Here is a 13650-nt window from a genome sequence, read left to right as displayed (position 1 = left end):
TTTGGCTTGGGCTACTATGGTTACCTTGTCCCAGTTAAACTGATGGCCTTCATTGTTTCAGTGTGCTGATATTAAGGATACTAGCAGCAAAAACAGCACGATGAACTCTCCTTAATATCATTACACTCAGACAATGAAAGCCATCAGTTTAACTGGGACAAGGTAACCATAGTAGCCCAAGCCAAACGTAGACACGCACGGGAATTCCTAGAGGCATGGTTTTCCACCCATAATGCAATCAGCAAACATACAGAATTGGACCCCATATACAAACACATACAGATCAAAACCGGAAATGACAGTACACACCATAATGGACCGGACGGTATAAATTCCAAGCAGAGTAGAATAACATCGCTACATCGGAGACTCCACTGATGTTATCACCTAGCACGGTGATGAAATGTCTGAACGAGAACAAGCCAGCTCAGCGAGCAAGTCAACATTCTCCATAATGCCCTTTAGGGAAAGAAATCTGCGTCCTTGGCCTATACATGACTCCAGACCCACAGCAAAATTAACTGCACTGTGGGCAATTAGGGATTGGATATAAATGCTGGCCCAGCCAGTGACTCCCACATCTAATGAATAAATGATAATTAAACATGACAAGAGGAGTTGCCATTTGTATCTATTGAATACAGATATACATCAGCCACCAAATTGGTGAATGGCCTTCAGTGGATGCCCAGAACAGAAACGCTTCCCACATGGCAGCAGTTATGGACAAGACTGTTATTACTATTACATTGTGACTGTCCCTGCACTGGTTTGAGAAGGTAACTCACCACCAACTTCTCAAGGAACGGTAAGGATTGGCAATAAATACTGGCCCAGCCAGTTAAAAAACCATAATATTGCCCCATAGTTCTCTAAAATGAAATAAATAATACCTTCTGGGGAAAACCCTGTTAGTGACTCATAGACACCATAAACATGATACAGCTCAGAAGGGCGCCATTTGGCCCATCTTGTCCATGCCGACCCAAAGACACCCAGGTGCCCTTTCTACTCCCACCTTCCTGCACGCGGCCCATAGCCCTGCAGCATACAGCACTTAAGATGTTAATCCAGGTACTTTTTAAAAGAGTTTAGGGTCTCTGCCTCCACCACCAACTCAGGCAGCGAGTTCCAGACCCTCACCACCCTCTGTGTAAAAATGTCTTTCCTCATGTCCCCTCCAATCTTTCTGCCGCTTAGTTTGAATCAATGACCCTTGGTTTTTGAACTGTCTGCCAAGAGAAACAAGTACCTCCTGTCTACTCTATCTCTGTCCCTCACAATTTTCTGTACCTCAATCAGCTACCCCTCAGCCTTCTCTGTTCCAAGGAAATCAACCCCAACCTCTCCAGTCTGTCCTCGCAGCTACAATTCTCCAGCCCTGGCAACGTTCTGGTAAATCTTGTCCGCACTGTCTCCAGACCAATTACATCTTTCCTGACCAACTGCACCAATCAATATTCAACCATTGATTTATCAATCCATTAGCTTCATTGTGCATTATTAACACTCAGAATCTGTAAACTGTATTCTCACATCCAAAGGCTTTTACTTTTAGCTTTTGCACGTGACTGAATATTATAAAAAATAGTCTGCAGGAGGAAGACCAAAGAATGCTGCCAGTTATTAATGGATTTCCTGATTAGATTTTCAGCATTATAGAATTATAAGTGTTTGCTTTAGTGTGTGCATTGTCAGAACATGACTGTGTCCTGATAGGGTTATCTATTCACAGGTAGCCCAAGCTGTTATTTGTTGCTGTCTGTTTTCAGTAAGTAGTTAATCCAACGTTACTGGGAGCCAGGCACCATGCTCAGATTATGGAGAGAGTCTCAGTTTGTTGATCAGAAGGTGGTAAGGTCAAGCTGTAGCTGTTCGTGCACGTTACCTGAACATACTTCCTTCAGTTAGTGACTTTCTATCAGTGTTTGATGAGGCAGCAGAAACACTTTCTTCCCTTTCAAGGGTGGGAGGGGGCCTTGAGCTTGCTGAAAGCCGATGCATCAGATTGTTGGTTAAATGTGAAGTGGATGTGTTAGAATCGTAGAACCATAAACTTTTACAGTACAGACCCATCGTGCCTGTAAAAGCTGCCCAGCTAGTCCCACTCTCCAGCCCTATCTCCGCAGCCCTCTAATTTCATCAGGTTCAAATGTATATCCAGCTCCCTTTTGAAATCTCCTATGGAATCCGCCTCCACCACTCTCCCAGGCAGCACATTCCAAATCCTAACAACTCTCTGAGTAAAGCCATTTCTCCTCATCTCACTCCTAGCTCCCTTGCTGGCAATCTTGAAATTATCACCCATAGTTACTGACATACCAATTAGTGGAAACAGAATATCCTTCTTTACCCTGTCAAAATTGTTCATCATTTTTTACACCTCAATAAGGTCACCTCTTAATCTTCTACTCCGAAGAGAATGAGCCCAATCTCTCTAATCTTTCCTTGTATCTAAAATCCTTCATTTAAACTGCTGACTTTGATCTGACTTGTTTACCCTTTTCAAGATCAGTTATGTTTTCCTTGAAGGTGAAAGGTCCTGAGGTCATTTCCCACATTGGACCTGATGTAAAATATCTTGGCTTGATACACCACCTGCAGAAGTGAGGGAGTGCCGCACTGTCAGAGGTGCCATCTTTCACTAAACATCAGCGCTGTAACAGCCTCTAGGCATTATTTCCAAGAAGAGTGGGGGACATGTCTCTGATGACCCTACAGCACTCCCTCAGTACTGCAATGGAGCACCAGCCTTGATTTTGGTGCTGAAGCCCTAGAGTGGCCTTAGAACCTTACAGCTCAGAGATAGAAACTACCCACTGAGCCGTGGGTAAACATGATAAACTGGTACAAGGATTCACAAGATGAGAAGACAAAACATTCAGTTTCACAAAGTGAAGACCCTGGAAAATATTCCATTTTGTGTCTCACTAAAGTGGAACATAGATATGAACTATGTCGAGTCACGGTCTTCAATTTAGACAATATTTATTAAAACATAATAAAGTGTGGATTTCGTGGAAGTGTGCAATCCAGTTGGCTGAAGTAAATAGCCATTAATGCATGGAAAGAGGCCAGAAATAATTCAAGTAGGTGAGACAAAGAACAATTCAGCACTGTCTAGATTTAAAAGCTGAGCTAGTAACGGTTTCAGCTTAGTTCTAGCTTAGCACTGATAGCTGCACTTGTTAATTTACTCCGTGTTCTACCTCCCATTCTGTGTACAACCAATTGGAACAGTCACAATCAACAAATTGGGAAAGGCATTGGGAATAATCAGATGGAATGCAGTTTCACAGCATTCATTTCACAGCTGTTAGGCTTGAAGCTTAATGCAGCCAGCATTTTCATTTCAGGGATAGAGTTCTATGTCTTATCCTATGAGCCGTGCCTTGTCACTGTTATAAATTTCATGCCCTGTTAAGACGTTTCTTCCGTGTGATTTAGTGGAAAACTGTTCCAAGTTTTCAACGGTTTCAAACTTACTGTTTTAATTCTTTCACATAGTATGTAAGAAGCTTGTGAGAAAGGTTGGTTGGAGTTGTGGGGGGGAGTGCTGGTCGATGGGTGGGCATTGGAATCTTCATAGATTAACTTTTAAACCACGCTTCCATCACACATTCCTTTAACATTGCTTCAGCAGCATCTTGCCAAAGTTCAGTTTGCTGTTGTTTCCTCAGCCTGCTCACCATTTCCTTCCCATCCGAATGTCCTTGCTGTTAGGGCAGGTGCAGGCCCTCTGCTGTTTTCTCGTTTCTTACAACAACAGGAAGTGGAGGAAACTAACGTGACTCAGTTGCCCGAGTCACAAAGAGCTGGAAAAACCCAGCAGGAGAGACTCCTTAAGGAGTACAGTGAAAAAACTGCCCCGAAAGAGCCCTTGAAACTGCACTCCTTCCACTGAAATTGATTTGCAGAATCAAAAACATTAGAGATTCCGCCTAACCAGTGCAGTGTATTTCAGCAGTTAGTAAACTGGTGCAGTTTTGACACAGAAAAGAATGGATTTAGCAGCAAAACCAGGGTGTTCCATTTGCCTGCTGTTGTGTAACTTAAATGTACTGAGTGTATGATGTGAAGACTGAGATGAGGAGAAATTTCTTCATCCAGAGAGTGGTGAGCCTGTGGAATTCTCTGCCATAAAAAGTGGTTGAGGCTGAAACATTGAATGTTTTCAAGAAAGACTAAGATATAGTGCTTGTGACTAAAAGGGGTGAAAGGGTATGGGGGGAAAGCAGGAACAGGGGACTGAGTTGAATGATCAGACTGAATTGTGAAGCAGGCTCAAAGGGCTGAATGGCCAATTCTGAAGTTTCCAGTCTGTTCCTCTCAGCTTTTTCCCCCTTTTTTCCTGCCCCTTTGGGCACCGTATAGCCCGTGGATCAGAGAGCTGTTGGCAATGGGGATTCTGATGAGAGGGAATAACAAGTAGAAGGCTTTAATCCCAGAGAAAAAGTAAAAGAGGCAATACTTTATAGTTATAGTTCTCAGGGCTAAGGGGACCAAAGGGTATGGGGGGAGAAAGCAGGAACAGGGGGCTAAGTTGGATGATCAGCCGTGATCCTGTTGAATGGTGGAGCAGGCTCGAAGGGTTAATTGTCGTACCGCTGCTCCTATTTTGATGTAACTTGACATAAAGTCACCTAAAATTACTTCATAAAACTCCACGGGGCCACTTAACAGTTGCATTTTTGGTCTCGTAGAAAATTAGTTTTATTTTCTGATACGAAAAGTCATTGAAAACATGCTGATTAATGCTTGCGCATCTAAGAAAATGACAGCAATTTAAACCTCAGCCAGTGTTCTCTCAAGTTCAAATATTGATTCTTTCTTGTTCATTCAACAGGATATGAGTGTTAGTGGCTAGGCCAGTATTTGTTGTGCATCCCTATTTAGGAGTCAGCCACATTGCTGTGCATCTGGAGTTACATGTAGGCCAGCCAAATACAGTAGTTTCCTTCCCTAGAGGATATTAGTAAAAGGGATGGTTTTTCCCCAACAATCGGCAACAGATTCATGGTCATCGTTAGACTCTTAAGTCCAGACTTCTATTAATTTAAAATTCCACTGTCTATGTTGTAGGATTTAAACCCAGGTCCCCAGAGCATTATCTGGGTCTCTGGATCAATAGTCTAGTGATCACATCACTAGCTATTGCCTCCATCCATATCCTTTGCTAACAATACTGTTTTGTGGGGAATTGAGTCAGATGGAACAGTAAGATCCCAGTATGGTACAGCCATGTCAAGCACTGGACAGCTGAAAGGGGTACTGCTGCATGGTGTTCCGAAGAATTGGAAAATCATTGCATGCAAATCACAGGATGTCAGTATGCAGAGGCAGCAAGTAATTGGGAAGGCCAGTGGTACTTTATTGCGAGTGGGTTGGTGAAGAGGAACAGAGTCTTGCTGAAATTACATAGGGTTTTAGCGAGAGTACACCTGGAGGTGTGTGTCCAACTTCAGTCTTCCTTAGAATCCCTACGGTGTGGAAACAGGCCATTCAGCCCAAAAAGTCCACACTGACTCTCCGAAGAGCATTCCATCCAGACTCACCTCCCTACCCTATCCCTTTAAATCGGCATTTCCCATGGCTAACCCACCTAACCTATACATCCCTGAACACTTTGGCATGGCCAATCCACCCTAACCTGCACACCTTTGGACTGCGGGAGGAAACCAGAGTACCCAGAGGAAACCCACGCAGGCACAGGGAGAACGTGCAAACTCCACACAGACAGTCAACTGAGGCTAGAATTGAACCGGGATCCCTGGCGCTGTGAGGCAGCAGTGCTAATCACTGAGCCGCCATGTCTAAGGAAGGATCTACTTTTCTTGGAGGAGGTGCTACAAACACTCACCAGATTGATTCCGAGGACAAGGGAGCACCTTTCTGAGCAACATTCCCTCTGCACCCACTGATCAGTGTACCATACATGATTTCTGTTTCAGAACCCACTGCCTATAAGCAGGAAATAAAAATTAAAGGGAAGATTGTCCCTGAGGAGAGGTTGTACAGACTGGGTCAGTGCTCCATGGAGAATTCAGATGAGCAAGGGATGATCTAATTAATATGTGTATTCCTTAGAGGTAGACTTTAAAAGGCTGCTTCCCCTGATTGGAAAGTCTAGTGTCATCAGTAAATTGTCATAATCTCAGGACAAGGTATTGAGCATTTAGGACTGAGATGAGGAGAAATGTCTTCACCCAAGGGGTCAGGAATCTTGAGAATTGTCCACCCAGATGGATATGGTTGCCCAGCTGTTGAGTGAATTCAGGACGGGGATGGATTGATGTTTGTTTGGCAGGGGAATTAAAGGAAACTAGACAGCGAGGGAAGATGGGGTTGAGGTGGAAGGCCAGCCATGAGTTGTGGAATGGCAGAGTGGTTCAAGGGGCTGAATGGCCTCCCATATCTTATGTTTTTTAACTTGACTTTGGTGCTGCAGATTAAACAAGGTGGAGAAGAGAGTTTGGGAGGTGGGAGGGTGGAGGGGTTGGAATTTGGCCAGAATTCATTGGTCACACAGTTGGTGATGTGTGTTTCCAAACCGTCCATCACACCATCTCTTTATGAGAGCAGGATTAACGAGCTGCATGCCTCAATGATCAGGTATGTACAGAACGAAGTGGAGGAATGCAGACCAGACACTGGGGAAAGATATTGGACACTCTTTGAAACCCAATCCCAGCAGAGGAGGTCCATACAATGAACTCTTAGTGACATTGAAAACCTTCAGAAAACATTGATCTGTCAGACAGCTTTAACTGTACCTTCTAGTGACACAAGCTTATCACATTGAATCCTTTGCTTTTTTCGCTTCAAGACATGGTTAATGCAAGAGAAGATCATCCATAAATGTAATCCCTCTCACATTCTAGTCATTCGTGTTTCAGTAGCGCAGTCATTTGCTGATAAAGGAATTGTTTAATTATCACATTAATTCTTCTTGAAGTGTAGACTGTTAGTTGCCTTAGTAAACCATTTGTTTGTCCACAGGATCTCAGGAGTCAGACAGCTCTCAGTCTGCCAAAAAAGACATGTTGGCTGCCCTGAAATCACGTCAGGATGCCCTGGAGGACACTCTCCGTGTTCGATTGGAAGAACTGAAGAAGTTGTGTCTGAGAGAAGCGGTAAGCTGAGATAGGCAGGTCCTTAATCAGTGACGGAACCACTGGTTCCACCGGTTATACGAAAGAGGCAGGAAAGTGCAGCTCAGTATTACCAGATCAGATCAGCTTGAATGGTGGAGCAGGCTCGATGAGCTGAATGGCCTATTTCTGCTCCTGCATCTTATGGTCTTATAACCTGGACCAGAGCTTTGGAGCAGACACTGAAGGATGTGCTTGCTCCTGTTTCTGAAGTGGGAATACAATGAGAGGGAAGGGATGTGGAGCTGAGGGCAGACAAAATAACAATTGGTTGGCTTATAGATTGAGTGACATGGTCTGTTCCATGATAATTTTGCTTTAGATTTGGAACACAACTCCCAAATTAACATAATATTTGGGAACTGAGAAGAAACCAAATGCTGGCAGGAGGATTTTCGGTTTAAGGCAACATTTAAAAATTTCTTTTTCAGACATCAAATGCCATTTTTTTTGACAAAGTAACTAGTCATACGTGCGCATTTTCAGGAGCTTTTCACTTTGAGTGGGCTCCAGTCTGCCCCACCTGGAAGTGAATATTTTAATGGCATCTGAGTTTGAGATGTAGGACGGTGACCATCGCCAAATGATTAGAACAATTACACAGTCAAGCTGCACAATTTTCTTAAGATAACAAGGTGTAGAGCTGGAGGAACACAGCAGGCCAAGCAGCATCAGAGGAGCAGGAAAGCTGACGTTTCGGGCCTAGACCCTTCTGCGAAGCCATCTCTGAAACAATTTTCTTAAGTTTGTGTTGTGGTTACACTTTAGCCCAGGTGTACTGTTTAACAATCTGAACCCTTCAAGGTTTGTCTTGGGGTTTAGGCAGGTGGTGACCTTTTGGAAGAAGAGGGTCATTTATCAGTTTCTGTTGAGCCAGCTCAGCTCTGAGGAAGGGTCGCCGGACCCGAAACGTCAACTCTGATTTTTCTTCATAGATACAGCCAGACCTGCTGAGTATTTCCAGCAACTTTGTTTTTATTCCTGATTTACAGCATCCGCAGTTCTTTCGGTTTTTTCTTATTTTGAAATCCACATTTCCCTGTTTTCCCACTGCCGTGTTGTCCAAGTGAATGATCTGGTACGTTTTCCAAGCTCTTCAAAGTTCGAGGATGATTAACTCTCAATGGAGTTAGGGGCACCAAGAATTAAGGAGGAGGCTGATCCTTTTCCATCTTCATTGCAGAGCCGACCGCAGTTACCTGAGACTTGAGAGTTTTCATCACATTCCTTGTTTTATTTTCACTCTGACTAAGATTGTAAGAAAGACCTTTAAGTAATAGCGGTGAATGCAGTCAGCAACTCTGTAATGTTGGCAGCATTGTATCATCTAAAGTCTTCACTGTGACAGTGCTCCTGCGTTAAGAAGGCTTTTACAGCATTGGGTGGGAAAGTTGACTCCCTGTCGGATCCTTCAGACACGCCCGGTCTCTATGCCACTGCACACTGCCCTCAAAGCTTCTGGAATGGTCTGGAAAGGGGAAGCAGTGTTTTTGTTTTGTCATCCCAAGCAGCTCCACAACACAGTGCTGTTTCCCCAGGCACAGACCAAGATAAACATCTGTTATGCCTAGAGGACCATCAGCTCTGTGGGATCTGCCTGAAATCTGCTGCTCTTCCAGGTCAAATCTTACAGACTGACCCATTCCAAAGTCCAGTACTATGTTCCACGAGACACACTAACACTTTTTTTGATTTGATTTGAATTATTATTCTCACATGTACCTAGGTACAGTGAAAGGTTTTGTTTTGCGTGCAGTTCAGGCAGATCATACCATACAAAGTGCATTAGGGTATTAGAACAGAGTGAGGAATACAAAGTTACGGTTGCAGGGAAGGTGCATAGAGAGCAAGATCAACATTAAATTTTAAATTTGAAATGCCCGTTCAGAAATCTAATAACAGCGGGGAAGAAGCTGTTCTTGAATCTGTTGGTACATGTGTTTAAACTTCAGTATCTTTTGCCGTACGGAAGAGTGTGGAAGAGATTATAACCGGGGTGGGAGGGGTCTTTGATTATGTTGGCTGCCTTCCCAAGGCAGTGGAAAGTATAGATGGAGTCAGTGGAGATGGAAGGTTGGTTTGTGTGATGGACTGGGCTGTGTTCACAACTCTCTGTAGTTTCTTCCAGTCCTAGGTCAAGTAGTTGCCATGCTAACTACCGCAAAAGCCACCATATGACATGGCCACTCCACAGCCTCAGTAAACTGAGGGGCTGGTGACTGGGGGAACCCCTTTGGAGCTTGTCGCTGGAAGTATACAGTAATTGTCACATTATTACGATCGGATTGAGGTAGTGAAGAGTGTATAATGCTCAAATAGAAAAATGTTATACTCTACTGTATTTTCCATAATGTCCAATTTAAAATGTTTTTGGGATGTGCTTTTACATCATTACGTGTAAAGTATATTTTTGCCAAACAAAAAACCTGCATGATGGTCAGAAACATGTGCCTTTAAGTGCAGCTGTCAGCCCTGAATCCTCTTCAGTGCCTAACATTTGAGCAGCCTCAATCTGCGGCTGCAGACCAAGGGATGGATGGTGGGATCAAGCAAGATAGCACGGACAGAACGGGTCACATGCTCTCCTTCTGTGCTGTAAATCATTGGATGCCTCTCCTCTATTTTTGTGTCTTTTTATTTTGGTTGCAGGAACTGACAGGAAAGTTGCCAAAAGAATATCCTTTGGACCCTGGAGAGGAGCCACCAACTGTTCGCCGGCGAATTGGCACCTCCTTTAAACTGGATGAGCAGAAGATCATGCCCAAGGGAGAGGTAAGTCTGGAGTTACTCAGAATGTACAGCCACTCGGCCCAACCAGACCCAGGCTGGTGTTTGCCCCAGCCTCCCTCCTGATCTTTTCTCACCATCCTTCATATCTTTATCTGCCTTCCGTTTCCTGATAGTCTAAGCTCTCCATTCTGGGATCCATGGAAATCTTTCCTTTTACCACTCCCCCCCCCCCCCCTTTATTCATTTAAGAATGAGGGTGTTGCTGCTGAGGCAGCATTTATTGCCCAGAGAGCAGTTAAGAGTCAACCACATTGCTGTGGGTCTGGAGTCACATGTAGGCCAGACCAGGTAACGATTGCAGTTTCCTTCCCTGAAGGACATTAGTGAACCAGATGGGTTTTTTCCCAACAGTTGGCAATGGATTCACGGTCATCATTAGATTCTTAGCTCCACATTTCTTTTTTCTTTAATTCAGATTCCCCCATCTGCCATGGTAGGATTTGAACCCAAGTACTCAGAACGTTGTCTGGGTTTCTGGATTAACGGTCCAGCAATAATACCACTAGGCCATTGCAACTTTTTCAGTGCCTCTATGTCCTTTTTCTATTGGAGAGTTGAACCATGCAGAGTGCTCTCTTGTCTCTGATTGGGCGATTTTCAGATTGATCTAGTGGGTGTTCTTTCTCAGGGAAAGTCACAAAGGAGCACAGTAAGTGTGTTTCTGAATGAGACCGACTGTGCACTTGCACAGAACAATCAGCTAGCTTGCTGCTCACTTCCTCACTCCAGTTTCAGTACAGCCAGAGTTTTGAGTAGAGTTCCTGTCAGTCCATCAGTCTCCTATCACCATCAGAACTTCCCTCAATAAAAGACCTAACTTTCACCTCCTCTGTTCTTCAAAACTATCAACCCCATCTCAAGCATTCTTTTCTTCTCCCAGATACTGGAATGTGTTGCTACCTCCCAACTTCCCTTTGGCTCCATGCTTGCATCTCTCTGTCCTCATTTACAGACCTTGTAGCCATTGGCCTGAACCAAAGTCACATAAATGAATGAATGAACATAGAACATTACAGCGCAGTACAGGCCCTTCGGCCCTCGATGTTGCGCCGATCTGTGAAACCAATCTGAAGCCCATCTAACCTAAACTATTCCATGATCATCCATATGTTTATCCAATGACCATTTAAATGCCCTTAAAGTGGGCAAGTCTACTATTTTTGCAGGCAGGGCATTCCACGCCCTTACTACTCTCTGAGTAAAGAACCTACCTCTGACATCTGTCCTATATCTATCACCCCTCAATTTAAAGCTATGTCCCCTCGTGCTGGCCATCACCATTTGAGGAAAAAGGCTCCCACTGTCCACCCTATCTAATCCTCTGATCATCTTGTATGTCTCTATCAAGTCACCTCTTAACCTTCTTCTCTCTAACGAAAACAGCCTCAAGACCCTCAGCCTTTCCTCATAAGACCTTCCCTCCATACCAGGCAACATCCTGGTAAATCTGCTCTGCACCCTTTCCAATGCTTCCACATCCTTCCTATAATGCGGTGACCAGAACTGTACGCAATACTCCAAGTGCGGCCGCACCAGAGTTTTGTACAGCTGCAACATGACCTCATCGCTCCGAAACTCAATCCCTCTACCAATAAAACCTAACATACTGTATGCCTTCTTAACAACGCTATCAACCTGGGTGGCAACTTTCAGTGATCTATGCACATGGACACCGAGATCTTTCTGCTCATCCACACTACCAAGAATCTTACCATTAGCCCAGTACTCTGTATTCCTGTTACTCCTTCCAAAGTGAATCACCTCACACTTTTCCGCATTAAACTCCATTTGCCACCTCTCAGCCCAGCTCTGCAGCTTATCTATGTCCCTCTGTAACCTGCAACATCCTTCCGCACTATCCACAACTCCACCAACTTTGGTGTCATCCGCAAATTTACTAACCCATCCTTCTACGCCCTCATCCAGGTCATTTATAAAAATGACAAACAGCAGTGGCCCCAAAACAGATCCTTGAGGTACATCACTAGTAACTGAATGATCTTATTGTCATGTGTATTTGACATTGAGAAAAACAATAAAATACAGTGAAAAGCTTTCATTTGTTGCCACGATATGGCACCATTGTAATAGCTTGAAAAGTAAGAGGAAAATGAAAAGATATAGCTTAACACATGACCACCTCTGTGACTGCACTGTGCCTCCTCATCTTCCTGCATCTCTCTGCAGCCTTTCTTTTTATTCGTTCATGGGACTTGGCTGGGCCAGCTTTTATTGCCCATCCCTAGTTGCCCCAAGGGCAGTTAAGAATCAACCTCATTGCTGTGGGTCAGGAGTCACATGTAGGCCAGAATAGTTAAGGATGGTAGATTCCTTCTCTCAAAGGGCATTAGTGAACCGGATGGATTTTTCCAACAATTGACAATGGATTCTTGGTCATCGTTAGACTCTTCTGTAGGATTCAAATTCCTCCATCTGCCATAGCAAGCTTCCAACTCAGATCCCAAGAACCCTGGTTCGGCCACATCTGGAGTATTGTGTCCAGTTCTGGTCGCCTCATTACAGGAAAGATGTGGAAGCATTGGAAAAGGTGCAGAGGAGATTTACCAGAATGTTGCCTGGAATGGAGGGAAGGTCTTACGAGGAAAGGTTGAGAGAGATAGGGCTTTTCTCTTCAGAACGACGAAGGATGAGAGGTGACTTGATAGAGATGTACAAAATGATCAGAGGTATAGATAGAGTGGACAGCCAGAGACTTTTTCCTAGGGTGGAGGTAGCTATTACGAGGGGGCATAGTTTTAAAGTGAGTGGAGGTAGATATAGGGGAGACATCAGAGGTAGGTTCTTTACTCAGGGAATGGTAGGGGCGTGGAATGCATTGCTGGAGAGGGTAGTGGAGTCGGCCTCATTAGGGGCATTTCAGCAGCTATTAGATAGGCATATGGATGATAGTATAAGGTAGGGGTGGAGGTTAGATAGACCTTAGGTTTAGGGTAAAAGTTCGGCACAACATCGTGGGCCAAAGGGCCTGTATTGTGCTGTACTGTTCGGTGTTCTATGTTCTATGTTCTATTACTTGGATCTCTGAATTAATAGTCCATTGATGAAACCGCAAGACCATCATGACTCTGATCTCAGATCTCCCTGATTGATTCTGGGGATGGCAGGACTGATGTATGAAGAGGGACTGGTTCGGTTGGGACTAACTTCACTGGAGTTCAGAAGAATAAGGAAAGGTCTCATAGACACCTAATAAATCTAACATGACTAGAGAGGGTAAATGCACAAAGGATGTTCCTGATCACCAAGGGTGTTTAAAACTACACGTCACTGTGTACGGATAGCGGGGTAGGCCATTTAGGTCTGAGATGCAGAGACATGTGTTCACCCAGAGAGTGGTGAGCCTGTGGAATTCTCTACCACAGGGAGCGGTTGAGGCCAAAACATTGATTTGATTTGATTTATTGTCACGTGTACCTAAGTACAGTGAAAGCTTTGTTCATAAGCAGTACAAGCAGATCATAGTAAGCAAGGACTTACAGAATTAGGGTGAGAAAAACTTGGACACAGTGAGACATACAGGTTACACTGCACAGGACACGCGCGAGGCAAGGGCAACATTAACAAGATCCACATCATTTGAAGTTGGAGAGTCCATTCATCAGTCTAATAACAGCCAGGAAGAACCTGTTCTTGAACCTGTTGGTGTGTGTGTTCAAGCTTCTGTATCTTCTGCCTGATGGAAGAGTTT

The 13650-nt window shown here is 44.2% G+C and overlaps 1 protein-coding gene across 1 annotated transcript in view; it reads left to right on the top strand.

Annotated features, from left to right (window-relative positions):
* Window positions 1-13650, top strand: part of frmd4a (FERM domain containing 4A) — a 341550-nt gene that overhangs the window by 280607 nt on the left and 47293 nt on the right. The window contains exons 11-12 of the mRNA XM_048610012.1: window positions 6996-7133; window positions 9801-9923. Of these exons, the coding sequence (XP_048465969.1) occupies window positions 6996-7133; window positions 9801-9923 (261 nt within the window). The remainder of the gene's footprint in view (window positions 1-6995; window positions 7134-9800; window positions 9924-13650) is intronic.

This window comes from Rhincodon typus, chromosome 22, assembly GCF_021869965.1.
Source record: "Rhincodon typus isolate 14 chromosome 22, sRhiTyp1.1, whole genome shotgun sequence".
Taxonomy (NCBI): Eukaryota; Metazoa; Chordata; class Chondrichthyes; order Orectolobiformes; family Rhincodontidae; genus Rhincodon; species Rhincodon typus.
The sequence above is the reverse complement of the archived record's forward strand: the minus strand, read 5'-3'. Positions and strand labels throughout refer to the sequence as shown.